The 23,309-nt window shown below is 47.2% G+C and overlaps 1 protein-coding gene across 1 annotated transcript in view; it reads right to left on the bottom strand.

The window, feature by feature from the left end:
* CLCN3 (Cl-/H+ antiporter 3) overlaps nt 1-23,309 on the bottom strand; it is a 247,540-nt gene that overhangs the window by 165,072 nt on the left and 59,159 nt on the right. The window contains exon 4 of the mRNA XM_086963830.1: nt 16,447-16,569. Within this exon, the coding sequence (XP_086819956.1) occupies nt 16,447-16,569 (123 nt within the window). The remainder of the gene's footprint in view (nt 1-16,446; nt 16,570-23,309) is intronic.

Genomic DNA, 23,309 nt, shown 5'->3' with positions numbered 1-23,309 from the left:
GAGAGACCTCTCCGCTGGGGATGAAGGGTTCTGAAAAAACGTAGGCAAAGTTATAGTCTGGTTGACATGAAAATCAGAAATAACCTTGGGAAGAAATTTAGGGTGAGTACGCAGAACAACCTTAGCAGCATGAAATACAGTATAAGGTTCATTACAACACAACGCCTGAATTTCACTCACCCTGCGGGCCGATGTAATGGCCACGAGGAACGCCGCCTTTCAGGACAGGTGCTGCAACGAAGCCTTATGAATAGGTTCAAAAGGCTCCTTCATCAATCTGGACAGCACCACATTCAATTCCCATGAAGGCGAGGGAAGCCTGACAGGAGGGAATACTTTCTTCAAACCTTCCAGAAATTCTTTGATCACAGGGATCTGGAAAAAGGAAGTCTGTGAAGGGCATTTCCTGTAGGCAGTCAACGCAGCAAGATGCACCTTAATGGAATGGACATTAAGGCCAGACTGCGCCAAATGTAAAAGGTAAGGAAGGATGACATCTTCCTTGCAGGTCGTAGGATCATGGTTCTTAGACTGGCACCAGATACAAAACCTCTTCCACTTATAAGCATATGACGTCCGAGTGGAAGGTCTCTTAGACTCCTTCAGTATGTCCATGCAATCATCGGGCAGATTCAGATGGCCATATTGCACTATCTCAGGAGCCATGCCGCCAAACTCAAAGACGAGAGGTTGGGGTGCAACATCCGTCCCCCGAACTTCGTGAGAAGGTCCGGCCTGCACGGCAACCGAATGTGAGGAAGGAGAGACCGGTGAAGTAGGTCCGTGAACCACCACTGCCTGGGCCACTCCGGGGCGATGAGAATCATCCGATCTCTGGACCGGGCCAGCTTGATGAGCACCGCCGGAATCAGGGGAATGAGGGGAAAAGCGTACAGAAAACTGTTCGTCGAGTTGATCCATAACGCATTCCCCAGCGTCCCTTGCTGGAAGTACCTGGAGGCGAAGTCTCTGCACTTGCTGTTTTCGGCGGTGGCGAACAAATCTACGTCTGGAGTTCCCCACCTTGCGAAGACTTCTCCTAGTACTTCGTCGTTTATGACCCATTCGTGGTTTTCCTGGAGCAGTCTGCTCAGTGCGTCTGCCTGAACATTCTGCACACCTGGTAGATGGGTGGCCGTTATCGCCAGTCCTCTGGCCAGGAGCCAGTGCCAGATCGTCTGCGCCTCCTGTGACAGAGTGCGCGATCTCGAGCCCCCCGCTTGTTGAGGTAATACATCGTGGTGGTATTGTCCGTCTGTACAAGCAGAGAGTTGGTGCGGAAGGACGGAAGAAAGGCCTTCAGCGCCAAGTGAACAGCCCTGAGTTCCAGGAAATTGATGTGATACGTGGCCTCCATCGGTGACCACGTGCCTTGAATCTGTAGAGTCCCGGAGTGCGCTCCCCATCCCAGAAGAGACGCATCCGTCACAACAGTCTGTGTGGGAATGTCCTTGTGAAAGGGAACCCCTCTGAGGAGATTCTCCGCCGAAAACCACCACTTCAGAGACTGAAGAGCATGCAGCGACAGTCGAATCTTGTCGTCCCAAGATCCTTTCCTCTGATCCCACTGGTCCTCCAAGCACTCCTGCAGCGGTCTCATGTGCAGCTGTGCGTGTGGCGTCAGGAAGATACAAGAGGCCATCGATCCCAGTAGAGAAGACACCGTCCTCACCGTCGTAGATGGAGTCGTCACAAGAGCCTGAGCCTTCCGAAGGAGTGATAATCGTCGCTCTTCCGAAGGAGACACGCTTGCTGACAGCGTATTGATGGAGGCTCCCAAGTACTGTATGCATTGGACCGGAGTCGGGACAGACTTGGCCATGTTGATGTGCAGCCCCAGCTTGTTCAAGAGAACGCACGTCTTCTGGAAGTGTGCTCGCGCTTCCGAGAAGGAGGATGCCTTGATCAACCAATCGTCCAAGTACGGGTAGACGAACACCTTGTGCTTCCTCAGGTGCGCTGCTACCACCGCCATGCACTACGAGAACGTTCTCGGCGCAGACTTCAGTCCGAATGGGAGTACTGTGTATTGATAGTGATTGGTGCCGACTTGGAACCGCAGGAACTTCCTGTGTTTGTGTGCAATGGGCACATGGAAGTAAGCATCCTGTAGGTCTATAGCGCATAGCCAGTCTCCCTGTTGCAACTGAGGGTAAATCTGATGCAACGACAGCATGCAGAACTTTTCTCTGCGAATCCATTTGTTTGCCTGTCGCAAATCCAGAATGGGCCTGAACTCGTTCTTGTCCTTCTTGCGAACCAGAAAGAACCGGGAGTACAGACCTCTTCCTCTCTGAGACCGAGGTACGTCTTCTATCGCCCTTTTCCTCAACAGGATATCCGCTTCCGCCTGAAGCTCGCGCAGTTGAAACTGCGAGCTGACCGGGGGAATAGCTGGAGGAGGGCCGGTGAACCGAAGACTGTATCCATTGCAAACAATATTCAGCACCCACTTGTCCTGAGTAATTTTTCTCCACTCTGCCAGAAAAAATTGGATGCTTCCCCCTACCGGAGTGGGTAACGGATCCGGGGGAAGTAAGTTCCTAGGGCCTAGACCCAGCCTGGCCCTTGGGCGCCGGAGCCGACTGCTGGCCTCCCCTGCCCTTCTGGCGCTTCTGGAACGGCTTACGGAACTGCTGTTGCTGTTGCGAGTGCCCCGAAGCCTGTCCTCGTCCTCGGCCTTGTCCGCCGAACCGCCGTTGGAAGGGGCGGTACTGTTTCTTGGTCTCTTTGGGCTTCTCCAGGCCCACAGCCGTCAGCGTTTCGGCCTCCGCCTTCATGCGGGCCATTTCATCATCCGCATGCTTCCCGAAGAGGGTCTCACCGGAGAACGGCAGATTGGCCACCCTCTGCTGTGCGTCCGGTTTCAGGGACGTAAGCCGGAGCCATGCGTGGCGCCGTTGGTTGATTCCGTGGCAAAATCCGTGAGCCGCCAACAGGGAGGAGTCCGCTGCCGCGCTGATTATCAGGTTGGCCACCAGCATCCCCTCACTCAGGACTTCCATGAAGTCTTCACGCTGCTCCCGAGGTAAATGCTCCGCAAAGCGCTCGAGGGAGTCCCAGAGGGCGCGGTCGTATCGGCCCAACAGAGCCGTGGCACTCGCCGCTTTCATGGAGGTAGCGGAAGTTCCACAGACTTTTCTCCCCGCCGAATCCATCCACCTTGACTCCTTGTCCGGGGGAACCGTGGAGGACGGAGTGGTGGCATGCTGCTTGCGGGCCGTCGTGACGATGACAGTCAGGCGGAGGCTCCGTTCTCAAAAAGGCCGGATCCGAGTCGGGAGCCCGGTACTTCTTTAGTAATCTTGATGGAGCCGCCCTCGTCACCGCCGGGGTGAGAAACAGAGCCATAGCCGGTTCTTCCAGGCCCGGCACCAGAGGCAGGAGAGGACGAGACAGGTGCTTTTGATGTAGAGTCTCGAAAATGACCGACGTCTTTGGAGTAGGCACCGTCAGGGATATGCCTAGCTTCGCACCGCCCCTCAACAGGACGTCCTGAAACGCCACCAGGTCATCTATCGGGGACACTCTGGTGTCCGGTGACCCCGATAGGGTAGGGGAATAATCCCTGGTCCCAGAGGACCTCGTGTGTGAGCGAGATTCGCGCCTCCTACGGCGGTGTCTCGATCTCGTGGATGATCTGCGCCGCGATCTCTCCTTCCTCCCAGAGCGAGAGCGAGACCTGCCAGCTCGTGGGCGCTCCTTCGGTTTACGTGGAGGGGTCTTCCTTTGTTCCTCACGGGGTTTCGTCGGTTCCTCCCGGGGTTTCGGTTTTGGAGTTCCCTTAGGAGGAACAGGCAGGGACGGCAGGGAAGTGGACCTCGGAGGAGGAACCTTCGGCTGCGGGGTGGGCCCATGCGGAGGGACCGGAGGTGGAGGAGGATCTCCTGAAGGCAGTGGCGGCTTGAGTGGAGGGTCCTCCTTAGGAACAGGGGGAGGAGTCGGAGTCCTGGGCCGAGATGGCGTGTACACTTCCGAGTACACCGAGCCCGGTGACTCTTTAGGCGAAGGGCGCGGAGAGCCAGCCCCATCAGCAGGCGACCGCTTCCTCTTGCGTCCCCCACTGGAAGCAGCGTGACTTCTGGGACTAGAATCCCTTTTGCGCCGTTTTGGAGAGGGTGACCGACTCCTCGACGCTGACCGCTGTCTGCTGGATGCAGAGCGACGCTTCTCCGGCGTCGAACGACGCTTCCTGGACTCCGGCGTCGATCGCCGATCTCCTCGGCGTCGACCCTCTTCTCCTCGGCGTCGACCGTCGACTCCTCGACGTCGACCTCCTCTTCCGCGACGACTCACGTCGCCCTCTCGACGTCGGGCGTTCCGTCTCCGACGACGAACGCCGCCGTCGTCGTGATGTTCCCGACGTCGAGGAGCCCCTCAACGTCGATCGACGGTGTCGCCGCGACGGCGATCGACGGTGTCGCCTCGACAGCGAGCGTCGGTGCCGCTTCGACGGCGAGCGTCGATACACGTCACTTTGCCTTCGGCGTCGGTAGGAAGATCTCGACGTCGACGAAGACGATGACTTCGACGGTGGCTTCGACGTCGGCTTCTCCTTCGACGTTGAGCCGCCACGGCGTGTCGACCCGGAGCCCCGTGGAGAAGGGGAGCACGCCGTCGTCATCCCTCTCGACGCCATCGTCGATGCCATCGACGTCGATGGAGAATGGGACCGTTTGCTGGACTTCCTGCCCCCGGGGAGCCCCCCAGGGGCCTCAGCAGAGGCAGAGGGAACCTTCCCAGGCTGCCCAGACCCACCTGCAGCCCGCAGACGCCTATCCTCCAGGCCAGCCAGCCTGATCTTCAATCTGTCCCTCAGAGTCCGAGCAGAAAGCTGCTGGCAGATGACACAATCCTCAGGGACATGATCTTCTGGAAGGCACACGATGCAGACATCATGGGGGTCACTCTTGGCCTTCTTCCTCTCACATGCTGGGCACTTAACAAAAAGGCCAGGCATTTTGGAGCCCCAAAACGCCTAAAACAGCACAAAAAGGAGAAGAGAACACCAAGAAGTAAACTGCAACACTTTTAGAATTCAAAAGTGCAAAAACAATTCCAATAAACCCTTGAAAAAGGGAGAGCTCAATGCCAGGGTCCTGAAAGCAGGAGCCGGAAAAAAGAACTGAAAGTAGAGGGACCTGCTATGCATTCTGGGATACTGGGAGAAGTTCTGGAAAGTTCTCTTAAAGGCACAGTATCCTATTTAAGCCACATAATGGCAGCCTATGGGGCTTGTCTGTCCCTACCTTCCTCTCTATCATTCCAGAGTCTTTGACTGGGGAGGCAGGTTTCTCTATGGTAGAAACTGCAGGCTGTTTTATGTGTGGTGTTTTTTTGGTGGAATTTCTAGTTGAAGTACTGGACAGTGTAGCCTGTGGATATAGGCTGCATTATTTGTCTTTAAATTCTCTCTTAAGTGTCTTTGCAGTTTCTGCATTATTTTGACAACTTAAGAGATTATTTTTGATTGCCGGGGTCCACGCACATGGGCGGGACTATTCACTAGATTATGACTATAACAGAGATCCCCTACTACAGAATAAAGGCTTTCAGGGTACGCACTCCTGTGGAGAAAAGGAAATCTCTAGGAGAGTTGTCCCGCCACCGCCCTATCCGTGAAAAGGTAGTTCTTTTCAAACTCCTCATGGGACCACTCTACAGGAACCTAAATTGGGCCACTTGGTAATAGCGGAGTAAGATTCTGGATGCCTAGGCCCCTCTAGACTGGGGGTCGGTAGTTAAGTTCACTCCGCATGCGAGGGCGACCATCAGCCCACACAAAGCAGGCTATTTTACTTTTAAGGGTCTGAATTTTCCTGGGAGGAGGATTTACAGGGAGTACCTGGAAAAAGAACAGCATTTTGGGTAGAAAAAACATCTTTACAGCTGCGATTTGGCTAAGCCAGGAGAGGCGGTAGAGCCTCCATCTATTCAAGTTTGATTTTATCTGGTGTGTCAGATTCCTATAGTTAAGAGAAGCATTTGAATTCCTAGATGTAGATGCTATACATTGTATGGGAAATCGGTGTGTTAAGTCTTTATGCGTAGGTAACAAGAGGGTTTAGGCTGAGGACCTGGGATTTGTGGACATTTACTTGAAATCCGGCAGCTTGGCAAAATGTTTCAAATCCATTGAGAAAAGCAGAGAGCAAAATAGATTGGTCATCCAATGCCACTAGAACGTCATCAGCATAGAGACTGATGGTGTATTCCTCTCCCCCAAATGGGATGCATGTAATAGAAGGATTTTCGCGAATTCTCTGAGCCAGGGGGTCCATAGATAGTGCAAATAATAGGGGCGAGAGTGAGCACCCTGGCGCATGCCTCTACAGATTGGGAACAAAGCTGAAGGGTAGCCATTCACTCTCACTGTTTGAGGCCGGATAACCAAAATTACTGAGGACCCACGAGCAAAAACATTTGCCAAGACCTAAGTGTTTAAGTATGGCAGTCAGATATGGGCAATGAACTAGTTCATATGACTTTACAGCATCAATCGCAAATCACATGCGTTCTCGGTCCGAACGCTGGGATTTATCAATGAGGTGCAGTAACCTTTTAGTGTTATCACTACATTGCCGGTGGGGTATGAAGCCTGCTTGGTCTGAAGCAATGAGGTCTGCTAGTAGGGGGCCTAGGCATGCTACTAGGATGCCTGTTAAAAGTTTAAGGTCAAGTTTAGGAGGAAGATGGGCCGGTATGATGCGCAGTAGCGCTTGTCTTTGTAAAGTTTTGGGATCACAACTATAGAATCTGCTAACAGAGATGGCAAGTTTGAATAAGGGTTGTTGATTGCGTTGAACAATCTAGTAAGCGGGGGTGGCCAAGATCGAGCAGAATGTTCTGTATAAAAAAAAAAAAAGAAAAAGAAACGCTGTAAAGCAATCCAGACCCAGGGTTTTGCGGAGTGTCTGTTGGGCTATGCTGGAGATAACCACTTCCACTCGGATCAGGCGATCCAGGTCTGCTGCCTGCTCCGATGTTAGTTTTGAGGTACGGGCATCCATGAGAAATGCCTCCGGTCCACCTGAGGGCAACTGCTCCTCTGCATATAAATCTTTGTAAAAGTCCTGAAAGGTTGACGCGATTTGTGGATCTTTACTCTGTTCCAGACCCTTAAAATTAAACACCGCCTAGACTCCTGCGCCTGACGTTGTATTCTTACAGCCTGATTCATCATAGACCCGTTTTGCGAGTCTATAATAGCGATTCATAAGGAATCGTTATTACAGACTCGCAAACCGGGATTCATGTAGGAATCGCAAAAAGATTTGCGATTCCTACACAATCCTTATTTGCGATTAGCAAATTGCTAATCGCAAATAAGGAATAACCGCCCACACACATTCCTATGGGCCAAGGCCCATAGGAGGCCAAGGCCCATAGGAATGAATGGGGAGTATTTCCTTATTTGCGATTAGCAATTAGCTAATTGCAAATAAGATAGCGATTTAAAGGGTGCCAGGGGTGTCTAGAGGACGCCCTGTAGCACCCCTTAAATGCAAATTTAAACAGGTGTTGTGCACACACATGTCCAAAGGACATGTGTGTGTGCAACATGCAACTTAGAAAAATGCTTTTAAAAGCATTTTTCTAAGTTTTCGCTATTTACCACGAGGTTTGACCTCGCGATAAATAGCGGGCCGAAATTGCTAATTCACAATTTTTTAATGGATGATGAATTGCATTTAAGGAATCTCAAATAGAGATTCCATAAATGTAATTCCTCGCAAAATTGTGCAAAATCGGGCTGATAGTCTAATGGCCAGCTGACGTCAACATTTGTCTCCACCAACATAATACATGTGGCGAAGCCGGAGAGCCATGTATTTTGCTCTGTCTAGGTCGATCCCAGCCAGTTGAGAGTGGGTCCATTCAAGTTGTCCCCATATCCGGGGGGCGCCTGTGAATGTACTCTAGTTCTTGGGTCAAATTCTTCCTTTTGTCCTTACGTAGCATGCTGTCGGCCGCAGAGATCGTGATCAGTTCACCTCAGACCACAGCCTTCAGCATCTCCCACAATGTAAAGATGGAAACATCAGGCATATCACTGATAGCCAGATAATCTCCCAGCACTTTGGTACTTTATTTAACAACTTCAGGGCACTTCAACAGGGTTTCTCTCTGTCACCGAGATCTTGTGGGAGCGTGTTGTAGCAGAGGGAATTTTAAGGTAACTGATAGCACGGCCTGATTTGATAAGGAGCGGGGCTCTATCACAGAAGTCAAGGCCATAGAATTGCCACATGATGAGCCTAAAAATAGTCCAGTCGAGCGCATGTTTTGTGTGCATGTGAATAAAATGTATAGTCTTGTGTTCATGGGTGTATTGATCGGCAAATGTCAGATAACCCCACTTACCCTAACCAGAGCACCCCTTCTCGAGAAAGGGCCCTAGCCTGACCATGATGGTGGGCTAATGTGTCCAGATCATTATCAAAGATTAGGTTTAAATCCCCTCCCAAAACAGTCAGCCGATCTGGGAGATCAGTAACTCGGTAACTGCGCGGCGAAGGAAAAGTTCCTGCCCTTCATTAGGTGTGTAAATGAACCCTAGGGAAAAGGTATAGGCGCCCACTGTCACGGAGGAGGCAGCAATCTACCTCTAATTTGGGCTTGTTCGGGCCTATATTCCCTGGAAAGAAGGTAGAGACCAGGATCGCTAGCCCAGCAGGTTTGGTGGGATTTGACAAAAACAATTGTTGGGTTGAATGTCTTGGACCAAAACCTATATGTGTCACTGGTGAGTAGGTGCTTTTCTTGGAGGCAGCTGTGGGCCCCAGTGTTCCAATTAAGACAATAAGGCACATCGCTTAGTGGGATTATTTAAGCCCTTAACATTAAATGTGAGAATCAGTAGGTTGCATGACATGATACTGAATAAGATAGAAGGGTATGGAAAGGTCTCGGGAGTGGACAGCGAGATGGGTATGAATCTCGCAAGATATAATGGAAGGCAACCAGTGGTTAAGGCAGTACCAGCCAAGATAATACTGCTACTAGTGGGTTCCCAAAAAGAAAACAAAAGAACAACAAAAACAAAATAAGTAACCATTGTAACTTCATATAGAGTCAATGTCAAGGGTTTAGCGCCCAATTCGTGAAGTAGAAGAGAGGGTGTGTAGTTGCCTAATGCTCCCCTCCCCACCCCCGCCAGGGCCCCTCAACTAATGGTGAGAAAGGAAGAAAGGTATAGCCAGCCTCATGACCCCGCTGCCTCAGTCAGATCTCCAGTGAGTGATTCCAGCACCGCCTGGCGCTCCTTGCTGTTGTCTCTGGATCTGGGCACATTTCTGTAGGAGGTATTTTGGTGATCTGTCGTTTACGATTTCTCACTTATCCCCGTTCACTTCGCAGAGCTCAGGATTGCTCGGGTGGGGGTTTGTCAATGCCCAGCAGTTGTCAGGCCTCCTCCAGCGAACAAAGCTGATGAAGTTTCCCAGCCAGGCGGAAGACAATGCTGAAAGGATGACCCAACTTCTGTTGAGTGGAGGCAGCAAGGTCCTGGTATACCATTGGAATGAATCCCCAGAATTATATTGGATGTTTGTCTTGGGCTGCTTGGAGGATTTGCTCCTTTAATGGGAACTCATGCACACAGGTCAAAATGTCTGCAGGAGGGGCCGAAGCCGGTCTTTTGGGGTCCACTCTATGGGTCCGATCCAGTTTGATGACAGTCTCTAGGGGAACCTCTAAGATCGAGCAAAGGAGTTCAGTTGTAAATACTGTGATGTCAGACCCATCCGCATCCGAGGGGACCCCTTTATTGCGAATGCTATTGCGTCCCAATCTATTGTCTAATTCTTCTGCATGTGCCTGAAGGCCTAGGTGTTGGTCATGGAGTCGGAGGACCTTTGTTGGAGTTGTTAGATTTCTTCATCATGACTCGATTCTGGGTCCTCGAATGATGAGACCCTGTCCCCCAGGCTTTCTATATCTCTGCGCACCTCCTTAAGGTAGTTAAAGAGATCTTTTATTAATGGTCTGAAGTTTATCTCGTAGAGAAGCACATTTTTGATTGATGTTGATCCAAGAGTTGGAAGTTCTTATTGTAGATGCAGAGTTTAAAATGCATGCATTTTCCCAGAAGTTTCTCCAGAGTGGGGATGTTGGAAATAGGGCGGAAGTTGTTAAGATCAGATACGTCTGCATTAGGTGTTTTTAGAACTGGGGTAACCTGCCCTACTTTTATACAGTTTAGGATAGTGCCTTGCAATAGTGAGACATTAACAATATTAGACCATAAGGGAAGAATGGCAGCTTTTATTCATTTTAAGATTGAGGTGGTCGCGGGTTGCTGAAGTGGTTAGATGGGTTGATCACTAGAAGAAAGTTATAGATGTCACTTTCGTTGAGGGGAGTGAAAGGGTGCCCGAAGGCATTGTTCTTGGGGACATCTCCATCGGGACCGAACCAGTCAGAGCCTAGAGAGGCAAGTGGGGAAGCGAACCCTGTAGTGGGGAGAAGATCACTCTTTGATTCTAGGTCAATTTCAAGGATTTTTGTTTTTCCCAAGAAGAATGCTGCTAATTCCTTGCATGTTGGGGGAATGATGTCATCATGGTCTGGCCGGTTAAGTGCGTTGAGCGATTGTTGCTTGACAATTTCAAAAAAAATTTGCTGATGAATTATGGCTTGGTTAAGTTGAGTTCTAAAGACCGTTGCTTTTGCATCTTTGATTTTTCTGTTGTAAGAATTCCTAACTGATCTAAGGTGTTTAGGTGTTTGGTGGAGGGTAAGGATCTCCAAGTTCTTTCGGATGAACTTAGACAGCGACGTTCAGAGTTCAGGTTGTCATTGAACCAAGGTTTGGGGATTTTGGTTGAAACATTTGTTTGTTGAAGAGATGGAATCAAATATGTCCGAAATAAAGGAATTATAGAAGTCTGTGAGGTCATGTACATCCATCATGCCTGCTTGGGAAGTCAGGGCAGTGTTACATCAGGTTTGTAAGTCTTTGTGATTAATATTTCTGAGGTTCCTGTTCCATTGTTTTGTTTGGACCCTCTTCGGAGTAACTTCCAGGTTGATAAAGAAGATGATGCTGTAGTGGACAGACCAGTCGCAGGGAATAATGGTTTCCAGTGTGATGTTGTTCCTTTTAGATATGATAAGGTCCAGTGTTTCACCCTTGTTGTGGGTTGGGCTGTTGCAGAATTGGGTCAGTTCATGGTCAGATAGGAAAGATTTTAGACAGTTCACTACGTGGCCGTTCTGGTTATTCTAGTGGAGGCTGGAGTCTCCAAGGAAGATTTGGGACACTTGAGGAGCCTCGTTAGATTTGATGATTTCCATGAATTTTTCAATGAAGGACAGATGTGTGTAGTTTGCTAATGAGGCAGTTATTGCTTGAGATGCTGATGCAGAGATATTCACAGGTGGTCAAGGTGATGGTTTCTGATTTATAGTGAGTGTGCTTCGGTGTATGCAAGCTATTTTCCCACCCTGTTTCAAAGTTCTGTCAAGCCGAATTATGTTGTGGCTGGGAGGGACTAGTTGGTCAAGTATACGAATGGAGGAGCGGTTTAGCCAGGTTTCCATGAGAATAAAGATATCAGGCTCATTGGTTAGAATCTGAAGTTGAGAAGTACGCATTTCAGTTGGCTAGTAGGATGGGTAGTGGGAGACTGAGGTATGTTATCGCACTTGAGGTTAACACTATTAATACCTCTGTGATTGTGAGTGGGTTCTCTGTAGGGGCTAGCTTGAATGGCTTGGATTTGACCCCGGTAGGTCTTGTTAGTGTCTATTAGGTATGTATAAGATAGGTTTCGGCTGCGGATGTCGATGTTAGATAGATCAGCCTTCAGTCTTCTGGGAAGCGATAAATGTTTTGGGAAGGGTAACATTTTTGAGTTAAGATGAGAGGTGTGCGGGTCTAGGGCAAGATATAAGCCTGTTTGGGAGCTGGGCCAGGTCCCCAGGGTACTAGTATGTCTAAGCATGGGCAGAAGCTCGATAGTGATGGCTGTCTTTTTCTGGAGTTCGTCCGTGAGGTGGAGCAGGCAGAGATCTCATCCAGGCGTACGGCCCGGTCAGTGTGGTGATAGTTGGTTAAGGGTTATGGCGTGAGTTTCGGTAGGGGGGAGAGGCTGCGTGAGAGAACTGATTGAGCAGAGGCAGCATTAGTATGGTCAAGGAGAACAAGTGAATCATGTAGGTCTTGTGGAGGAGCAATCTATGTGGAGAAGGGAGCAGGGGTTGGGGGAGGGTAGGTGGGCATATGGGCTGCGAGTAGGGTGTGGGCGATAAGAGGCTGAACGATTTGGGTGGTATAGGTTCCACGGATGGTAGCTTCCAGCATCGGTACGGGCTCAAGGCGTGCTTGGATGAACCTTGCCAGGTAGTTAAAATGTAAATTGATATTTGTAGAGTGCACTACTCACCCGCAAGGGTCTCAAGGCGCTTGTACGAATACCGCTGTGGAACCCCTCCTGGCTTTCCCTGTGAGGCGTCCACTCCTGGGCACCCCCAAGGTGGAGGCCAGGCATCCTTAGCGTTGTGGGGGCCGTTGTGGAGATTAAGCAAGCTATTGCCCAGAGTTGCAGAGTGGGACTCCATGATTGGAATAGGCACCGAGGCGAGAATTATCAGGTCCGTGGAATTTTTGAGCCCAAGACCCGCCCAGGGGGGGAATTGAACCCTGGTCCCGGGCTAGACCTCTGCATCAGGGTCTGCCACTCTAACCATTGAGCCACACTTCTCCAGTTCCAAGAGAGAGAAACAGAGCGGGAGAGGGAACAATGGTGGGGGACCCGTAGTTTATCTGCATAGGGGCCAGAGGGGTTTGTGTCAGTGTAGGGCAACTAACTATTTAATTCAAGGGCCCTGCTGGGGAAGAGAGCTCTGGCATTGCTAGGTCAGGAGACTGGCTGGGGTAGAGATCGGGTTGACCGGTGCATTAGGATGAAGGCAGTCGTCCCTTTTCTGTCAGGGAACAGACCGCTGCCTGTGCCAGGAACTACAGATCCTGACGCAGCAGCAGTCAGAATCGTGTTCCTGAATGGAGGAGGTGCCTGCTCAGGCACCGCTGTCAGGAACCCGATGTCCATTTCACAGAGCCTTTTCATGGCGGTCTCACTGCCATAAAAATGCAGTTGGAAAGGGATTTAAGGGTCCCCAAGCAGGGCCCTCCCCCAGGCCACTGCTAAGGGGCTAGGGTGGCACTTGTGGTGCCCCTGCAAAAATCCATGTACCGTGTGCCAAGCACTGCATGGTGCCTGGAAAATGGTGCATGGATGTTTGAAAATTGCCCTTTTCCACTGCGGCTAGTGCCATGACCCCCTTTCCGGCTGCAGCACAAGTCGCAGTAGAAGAAGGCACTTTACGACTGCCTACTTGACAGTCTGATCAAACTATGGCAGGTGGGACTGCTGACTCTTTGTCAGATGGAAGTAATCCTGCTTCAATTGCAGCCAGACACTTGTCTGACTGCCATCGTAATGAGCTCATAATGGAGGAGTTACAATACCTCATTACTCAAGACTTATTCTTAAAAAAAAAAGTTTAAATGTCCTAGGCAAATACTAGAAGTTAGGAGAATGCAGAGGATGTGTATCTACAGCTACACATGCTACGAACATATAGGATTCTGGGTAAACCATACAGAGCCATAACTCTATTGGCAACAAAGGAGCAATTTTAAAAGGGAAAAACTGGAGGCTCAATATCAATCCAGTACCCTCCTAGCTTGCTGAAGTGTGTGCCTGGTTCAAACACATCTTGATAGTTGTGTTAGCTTTGAATTATCGTTAAACCCTGTTTTGAGCCTTTTTGAAGAATGCCTCGGGTGGATGATTAATTTGAGATTCAAGCTCATTCAAATGGATGAAGTCGTATTTTAGAAGACGTGTTTCAGCTTAATAATACTCTCTGACTTCTTACTCTCCTTTTCCAAGGGTGGATCACTGATAGGCACCATGTTTTGTAAAGGTTTTCATGCAATTGTGATAATAAAAGAGGTGACCAATAGGCAATGCAAATAATATTAGATAGCGCAGTTGTCTATTTTTCCTACAGATATGGGATGACATGGGGATTAGCTCCAGGCATTTGAAAGTTTCTTTGACTGCTTTACCTCATGTGATACCATGAGTAGGATAATAGACTGTGTCTTTATAGGAATTTAGACTTGGCTTCATGTCAGTACTGACCACCATCTCAATAATTTCAACATGTCCTAAATATCAGTTGGTGACACAAGCCAGGCTTATCAGCTTCATATTTTGGATTCTACCTATAACCTATGTTAAGATTCTCATGCCTTTTCTCAAGGCTCACTGCAATGGGAGGTATAAGACTCTTGAGAGTAGCAGCTTTTAGATACATTTTGTAATGGTGCAAGGAACCACAGGTGTAAAATTCCTATTTCCTCATACCCAGGACGTATTGTTTGGGTTCAAGGACGAAAAGCTTTCATGGTTATTTTGTCCACTTGATAAATAGGCCAAAGCCTCTGAAGCAAATCCTTTGGCTGCTACTTTTCAATAACACAGTTTGGATCTGTGAAAAAGGGTTCTCTGCAATGAAGGCAAGATTTGTATCCATTTGTATAAGTTATTCAAACTGTATGTATAGGATTCATAATGCAAAGCCTTCAATATTAGGACTAGTGCTATAACGAACTACAGTGCCCTGTTAGCTCAGCTTGTGTCACTGACCGTGGTTCCAGTACAATAACAATGTGTATGCATGTTGGCAAAATTTAACAATTTGAAACTACTTGTAATGTTGCATAAAAGCAAGATCGGTGATTGATTGCTTTTAAAATAAAATGTACACAAAAGCAATTTGTAACGTGAAAAAATGATTCTACAAGTATAATTTCTCCCCGTCATCATTTAGTAAAAGGTGTGTAATGCTGCCAATATTTACAAAAAGATTAAAATGGAGAATCAAATTAAAAGCATTATGAGCAACATGAAAATAAATTAGGGGACCAGCTCTGAAAGAAAAGTCACAAAAGTGAACCTGCGTGTACGTGTCTTTCCATTGGTACAGATATTAGACTTTCATGAATTCACACAACTTTACAGAAGGAGGCCTGGAAACCATACTCCTAGCAAACACCTGTGATTTCAATTTCCGTATAAGTAAATCCACATGTGTAGATCCGCTTAAGAGAAAATCTGCTCCTTGAGTTCAAAATCACTTCACCACACACCTTTTTTTCCACCCTGGAAAATGTTTTATGCGTACCCATACCAGGAGTACATTTTCAAACTTTTCTATAGTGGGAAAAGATTTGAGAGGAATGAATACCCTCAAACATGTAATTGTGTTGGTGTGCAGAGACACGTAAGGCAAACAAAGCATGGAACTACCGCTTCTGGCCTGCTTCTAGCCCCCATGTGTAAATTTGAGATAATGTAACAAAATCACAGTTTTGCTGGAAACCATACAAATATAACATAAGCTCTGCAATATTATCAACAGGTGCTATTATTAAAATGCTGATAAAATGAAAATGCTTCCATAATTGGTCATCGCAATACATGGCAACATAAGGGAAAAGTGGATTATTCTGCAGCCAAGTAAGTTTCTGCAGCATTACGTCCCTTGGATAAGTAGAATTTTATAAATGTTCACACCCATGAGGACTATAGTTTCTGTTGGTCTGTTCTCTGGCTGTTTGTTTTTAGTGACTTGCATATAATACACTTATGGGTTTTCCAGAATGACTTAAGTGCTTCCTTAAATTTAGTCTAGCAATATTTTAGATTAAGACATTTTCACCTAGAAAGATTTTGATTGCTGCAGAATGTGTTTGTGCTCTTGTTAGTATTTAATGAAGTCTTTGAAGCCTGCACCAATATCTAGTCTCTTACAGTGTTAGACTGGCCAGTTGGACACTATGTCACTGCTAGATGAGCCAGTTTTAATGGGCCAGCATGTGGGACTTTTTTTTATTTTAACATAGCTCATAAGCCCAAAGAACTGACCTACACACTGGTCCTGTCAAGCCTGCTCACCTGGTAGTGCAAAAGTAACAGACCACCCTACAGAGCAGCCCAAAACTGGTTGGAGACCCTGTATTGTTATTGTTAACTGGGACTTATATAGCGCCAAATCACCGTCAGTATCTCAGATTGTTTTTAGATAGAAGTACCTCAAACCTCCTGTCAATGAAATCTTTTTCAAAGCTATCACTGAAACTCTTTAAAAAAAAAACGTATCTGACACTATTGTTTGTTTCTCTGTATTTAATATTTCTATTGTGCAGTTAAGTGACAGGGTTGCACACAATAGTGGTAGGACAACTGTGCAGTGGTACTAAGTAGACAATTGTATTCTTAACAGGATGATCATCTGCTTATCAGAATCCAGGTAGAGGGTGGAGAATTAGGCATTTTGAGGTTTGCAACAAAGTGTTCGGTACATTAATTCTGCCACGCATTTCAAGTACCAAGTTTCGTTCAAGGAAAACAATTTTGAAAAATATACCTCTGGAATTCCTGAACCACACGCATAAGGTGCAAACACTTTCACAAGGGAGACTGCCAGGAAGGCAAAGCTCAAGGCCCAGAAAATGTACACAATGTAGTTCATGATATAGGATCCTGGGCCCTAAAATATCAAACAAAAAAATTCAGTTTAACAACCATTCAAAACTGAAATGTAATATTATATTTTGGAGAAATAATTTATAGCTCAATATAACTGACAATTTAATAGTCCCCATTACACCAAACCTTCACATATGTTTTATAGAGGTCGTATAATAATGCATCAATGAACAAGTGCAATTAGAGACAATGTAAAAAATGTGTGACAGAGATTGAAACATATTGTCTACCACAGGACTAGCACTAGTAACTAAATGGAAACAATTGAAGGAAACTAGAATCTGTTGTAATAGTGCTTCACATCACAACACGTAAATCAACGCTAGAAAACAAACACAAAAATACATTTATTGAGCAAAAATATGTTTTCAAATGACTGTTCAAAAGCATACAATTTAAAGTTCGGTAATCACAAATGGCAGTAACTGCGGATACCCTCTTACTGGAAACAACACCAAAGTGTTCTGTTGTAAACATATATAACATATGAAAAAGTCAATATAGACACACACAGAAGACCTCATCAAGGAATCATGAGGGTCCTAACAAGATAAATCAGTGAAATGAAAATCAAACATATATATGAATTGGAGAGAAATGTCTTCTCCTACGCCCTCCACAAACCACCTCTTCCATCCAGAATCTCGTTTTTCTTAAGCATAAAAAAAGGAAGTAGCCTGTGACCGCCAAAGTTGTGCTATTATCTTGGCTGATCTATGAATAAATTTTTCTCCTAATTCCACATAAACAAGTTCAGTGCCCTCTGTCGTTTTGGAAACGTGAAATGCCTTCAATTCCAGAAATGTAGCTAAAGTAAGATTTCAAGATCACCTTATTTTTCTGACGTGTAATCTGTTCCATTTCTTCTTGTTCAGAGTTTTTAGGCACACCGCATGACTTTCACAGGACTCTTTTTTCCATTTAGCGGCTATCCTTTGTCCGCTATTACCACTAAATGTCACAATATCTTTTCGTAGCAATGCTGGTAGTAGAAGCTGCTAGCCAGTCCCAAGACAAACAATCACGAGTAGGCCCGCAGGCTCAATCCATTTAGTTCTGAAGAAACTGGCTGAACACCAAGTTTTGCACATGTAAATCTTTAATACCGGAGAAATTTAATTAATTCAGTACAATATGTTGTCGTCTAACAAGGCATCCCTTGCTTTGAAACATATATTCTCCAGGGGGAACGGATGCCTTGTAAGAAGACAACATATTGTGTTGTATTGAATGAATTACATTTTGTAATTATTAAAGATTTACATGTGCAGAACATGGTTATCAGCCAGTTTAATCAGAATCAAATGGTTAAGCCTGCGGGCTTTTGTCACATTATGGCATGGCATTGCTCTTAATTCCATATTGTGAAGGACTAATCAAACAATATTTAAGGCCAATCGGATAAGGAGGCCCAAATCCTATGATTTATTTCCAAAACGATGCCAACTCGGGGAAGTTCAAAGAGATATATATGTAAGACATGAAATTGTTCTCACACTGCTTCCAAGATAGCATAGAGAGAAACTAAACATCTGAGAGACAATACATTGTCAGGATCTTGAGTAGAAAGTTCATAAGTGTGAAAGAACCAAGTTGCAATCCACATTATAGGCCGAGCGGACTGAGCATAGCTTCGCTCACAGCTGTAAGGAAAATGTTAGTAGTTGGTTTGCAGCTTGTAGATCAAAAGTTTGCACACTCCTGCCATCTAGTGTTGGGCGCGGTTGTTTCAAGCCGTTTTGCCTTGAAGAAAAAGTTTCAGGTTTGAATGTCTCTTGATCCCTCCCTGAAAACCACAATGAACAGGGATACATACTTCTTAGATTATGTTTTTCCCATATAGGTGAGAGAAAGGATGTGATGTCAAGTGTAGCATGAAAATTAGCATTGATGCATTAAAAATGTGATTTATTATCACAAACTTACTATAAGCTTGCATCGGGGAAGTGAATGTAGCACTAAAAGCTGCAAACTGATTTATTACTGGTAAGTAATGTTTTCCGTTTGCAGCATGTGTTGCACGGATCAAAAAGTAGTATCCTCCTCCATAAGTGGTAGCCTGCAAGCAGATGATGTATGAAACAAAGATTTAAGGAATATGTGCCCAACGCCTGAGCCTTCTAGCAGGCATGAATGTTGATAAAATAATGCTTTGTCGAACCGTGAGTTGTGGACTGTCTTGCAGCTTTCCAAATATCTGCAAGTGGAATGTTGCATAGCATCTCCTTTTCATAAGCAAAATGTGCCCTTAACACAATCTGCGCTTAACTATCCATACTGCAATGCTCAACTTCGAAACAGATTATCTCAAGTGGGGCTGAGCAAAACCTACGACTATAGTTGCTTTGATTTCCTGATTGGTTTTGTACGATCAATGTAATACATAAGTGCTCTTAGCATCTAATGTGTATAAAGCTCTTTCTGCAAATGATTGTTGTGGTGGAAAGAAAATGGGCAACATCAAATCAAATTAAGCTTTATTTCGATTTAAGTTGCAAATCATAAAAGCATACAATAAACAGTTATATGCAATAAAAAAGAAAACGTACATTGAGATAAAAAACAAAATATTTACAAGTTAAAAATATGAGACCAACCTCATGGATTTTAGATCAGTAATTTTATAACATTCTATTTAAAAAAAATTGAGAATAAAACCTTTTCCATTGCAACTTATTATCACTTAATTAAGACGATTTAGCAGCATACAAAAGAAATAAGTTAAAAACTTTCCATATTTAATTATTATAAGTCAAAAAACTGACTTTTGTGCAGTATTCAGTCTAGATTCATCCGATGACGGGCAATACACTTTAGAAACTAACTATTATGAGAACTATTCGCTCTCCCTCCAACAGCTGCAAATAAAGTAATGCTGGGCGACATTGTCTATAGCCAATTAGCCGTAGTAGTGGAACAAGCCATTTTTTCCTAAAATCCTTGTAGAATTTACAGAAAAGAATGGTGTGCAGAGTAGATTGCAAAGAGGTGTCGTCGCAAGGACAAAACGGAAGATCTTTAGCCCAGTTGTTTCGAGTAGGGAATGCAACCAGCTGGTGGAAAAGATTCATCCTAAACCTTACCAAAAGATAACGCTCATAACTCGTGATGTTATATGTAGTGGCTACCGTTTGTATCATCAGGCTGTGCGCAAATGATGGTTTCATAGCATCATTCATCAGTCTCAGTTCTTCGAGATGAACAAGACATTTCGCCTTTAGTGCCTTCCTCTGTACCTCACGAATTAAGGAGGGATTATAATAATATTTGTCCCAACCCAAATCGTGAAAGAACCTTCTAATATACCACAACCACCTAGATTTGTGAACGTTATCCATGGCTAGGCAATCGGGGAGAATGGACTGTGTAAGAGTTGCTTTGTCCGATGTCCAAATTCTGCGCCATAATAAGAGGGGTTCATCTTTCGCTAAGTCCGTCACATATGAAAGTCCCAGCTCTGTGTGACAGGCAAAGGTATCCGTACTCCTAGGAACCGCAAGAAGTTACCTCAGAAAGAAGTTTTCGACCCTCTGTATGCTGTTCGTGGCCACCAAACCCCAGAGACCCGCCCCGTACAGGGCCACAGAGAGGCATTTAGCTTTATAGATCATGATAATTTCAGGGGGAGCTCTCTTACCCAACTTCCTGGAAAAGTTAACAAGGGCTGTAGTAGTTCTTATAAAGAGGAGTTTTCTAGTTTCTAGTGCCGGTTTCCAGGATAGTTTGAGATCTATCATTATGCCCAAATTCGGGTATTTCTGTGTGGTCGCTAGTTTTTCCTGCTTCAGATAGATGTCCCTCATTTTACATTTATGACTGGTACCTGCCCTCATGACAAAGGTTTTACTGATATTAATATTTAGGTCAAGGCCTGCCATAAATGTGGAATATCTATTCAAACTCTTTTTGAGTTCAAGGGGGGTACGGGCTAGTATAACGGTGTCGTCTGCGTAGAGTAACGCGGGTATCGGGCGGTTATTCACCACTGGAGGGTCCTGGCACCCCTTAATCATCTCTCTTTCCAGTCCGTTAGTATATAATGTAAAGAGGAAGGGGGCCAGGACACAACCTTGCCTAACCCCTTTTTCTACTGCGAACTCCACCGTTAACTCTCCTCCCACCCCGTAGCGGACCCTTGCTGTAGCATTTGAATAGAGTTACCTCAGAAACTTGACCAGGTTTGATGGTGCCCCCATATCCACCAGTAGTGTCCAAAGTTTGGAATGGGAGACACAATCGAACGCAGATGATAGGTCCACATAAACCATATACAGGTCTCCTCTTTTGATGGGAACCTACTTATCTATCAAGAGTGACAGGTTTAAAGCCTGATCAATGGTCCCCAATCCCTGTCGAAACCCGTACTGGAGATCTGAAATAATCCTACCATCGTCCACCCAGTCTTGCAATTGCTCGAGAATGACTCGACCCGCCACCTTTCCAAGGGAGTCTAAAAGAGAGATTGGGCGATAGCAGGTTACCGGCCCCCGATCCCCTTTTTAGGGCTCGGCCTACGTCAACCCTGTGTCAGCAGGGGAGGCGGAGCTTCGAGCTCTTATGTTATAAAAAAAAAAAAAGTATCTCTAGGGGTCCGGGCTGCCACATTCCTCAGTGCGCGCGCGTGTTTATGGCATCTGCAGAGTGATTCGTCTTCGCTGTGCTGTGTTTTTATTATCCTTGACGTGATAGGCTTAATGGAATTTGTCAGTCACCATGTTGGCATTTTGTGTGTGGTTACGCGCACATCAGTGCATTAATTTCAATAAGGAGCTGTCAGGGTGCAGCGATAATGTAAAGCAGATGTTGTGGGCGCGTTCACCAGTCTGCAGTGAATGGCGCGCGTTCGTGCTTTTCTTGTGTTATCTTTCCGTGTAGGGCAGACGTGAAAGGCATGGTCTTATGAGGGTGAGGGCAGAGTAGTGAGGGCCGAGTAGTGAGGGCAGAGTAGTGAGGGCAGAGTGGTGAGGGCAGAGTGGTGAGGGCAGAGTGCAGAGTAGTGAGGGCAGAGTGCAGAGTAGTGAGGGCAGAGTAGTGAGGGCAGAGTGCAGAGTAGTGAGGGCAGAGTGCAGAGTAGTGAGGGCAGAGTAGTGAGGGCAGACTGCAGAGTAGTGAGGGCAGAGTAGGGAGGGCAGAGTAGGGAGGGCAGAGTAGGGAGGGCAGAGTGCTGAGGGCAGAGTAGTGAGGGCAGAGTGGTGAGGGCAGAGTGGTGAGGGCAGAGTGGTGAGGGCAGAGTGGTGAGGGCAGAGTGGTGAGGGCAGAGTGGTGAGGGCAGAGTGGTGAGGGCAGAGTAGTGAGGGCAGAGTAGTGAGGGCAGAGTAGTGAGGGCAGAGTAGTGAGGGCAGAGTAGTAAGGGCAGAGTAGTAAGGGCAGAGTGCAGAGTAGTGAGGGCAGAGTGCAGAGTAGTGAGGGCAGAGTGCAGAGTAGTGAGGGCAGAGTGCAGAGTGCTGAGGGCAGAGTAGTGAGGGCAGAGTAGTGATGGCAGAGTGCAGAGTAGTGAGGGCAGAGTGCAGAGTAGTGGGGGCAGAGTGCAGAGTAGTGAGGGCAGAGTGCGGAGTAGTGAGGGCAGAGTGCAGAGTAGTGAGGGCAGAGTGCAGAGTAGTGAGGGCAGAGTGCAGAGTAGTGAGGGCAGAGTGCAGAGTAGTGAGGGCAGAGTGCAGAGTAGTGAGGGCAGAGTGCAGAGTAGTGAGGGCAGAGTAGTGAGGGCAGAGTGCAGAGTAGTGAGGGCAGAGTGCAGAGTAGTGAGGGCAGACTGCAGAGTAGTGAGGGCAGAGTAGTGAGGGCAGACTGCAGAGTAGTGAGGGCAGAGTAGGGAGGGCAGAGTAGGGAGGGCAGAGTAGGGAGGGCAGAGTAGGGAGGGCAGAGTAGTGAGGGCAGAGTAGTGAGGGCAGAGTGGTGAGGGCAGAGTGGTGAGGGCAGAGTGGTGAGGGCAGAGTGGTGAGGGCAGAGTAGTGAGGGCAGAGTAGTGAGGGCAGAGTAGTGAGGGCAGAGTAGTGAGGGCAGAGTGCTGAGGGCAGAGTACTGAGGGCAGAGTAGTGAGGGCAGAGTAGTGAGGGCAGAGTAGTAAGGGCAGAGTAGTGAGGGCAGAGTAGTGAGGGCAGAGTGCAGAGTAGTGAGGGCAGAGTGCCGAGTAGTGAGGGCAGAGTGCAGAGTTGTGAGGGCAGAGTGCAGAGTAGTGAGGGCAGAGTGCAGAGTGCTGAGGGCAGAGTAGTGAGGGCAGAGTAGTGAGGGCAGAGTGCAGAGTAGTGAGGGCAGAGTGCAGAGTAGTGAGGGCAGAGTGCAGAGTAGTGAGGGCAGAGTGCGGAGTAGTGAGGGCAGAGTGCAGAGTAGTGAGGGCAGAGTGCAGAGTAGTGAGGGCAGAGTGCAGAGTAGTGAGGGCAGAGTGCAGAGTAGTGAGGGCAGAGTGCAGAGTAGTGAGGGCAGAGTGCAGAGTAGTGAGGGCAGAGTGCAGAGTAGTGAGGGCAGAGTGCAGAGTAGTGAGGGCAGAGTGCAGAGTAGTGAGGGCAGAGTGCAGAGTAGTGAGGGCAGACTGCAGAGTAGTGAGGGCAGAGTAGTGAGGGCAGACTGCAGAGTAGTGAGGGCAGAGTAGGGAGGGCAGAGTAGGGAGGGCAGAGTAGGGAGGGCAGAGTGCTGAGGGCAGAGTAGTGAGGGCAGAGTAGTGAGGGCAGAGTGCTGAGGGCAGAGTGCTGAGGGCAGAGTAGTGAGGGCAGAGTGCTGAGGGCAGAGTGCTGAGGGCAGAGTAGT

This window comes from Lissotriton vulgaris, chromosome 3_1, assembly GCF_964263255.1.
Source record: "Lissotriton vulgaris chromosome 3_1, aLisVul1.2, whole genome shotgun sequence".
Classification (NCBI taxonomy): Eukaryota; Metazoa; Chordata; class Amphibia; order Caudata; family Salamandridae; genus Lissotriton; species Lissotriton vulgaris.
This window is presented reverse-complemented; position numbering and strand designations above follow the sequence as displayed.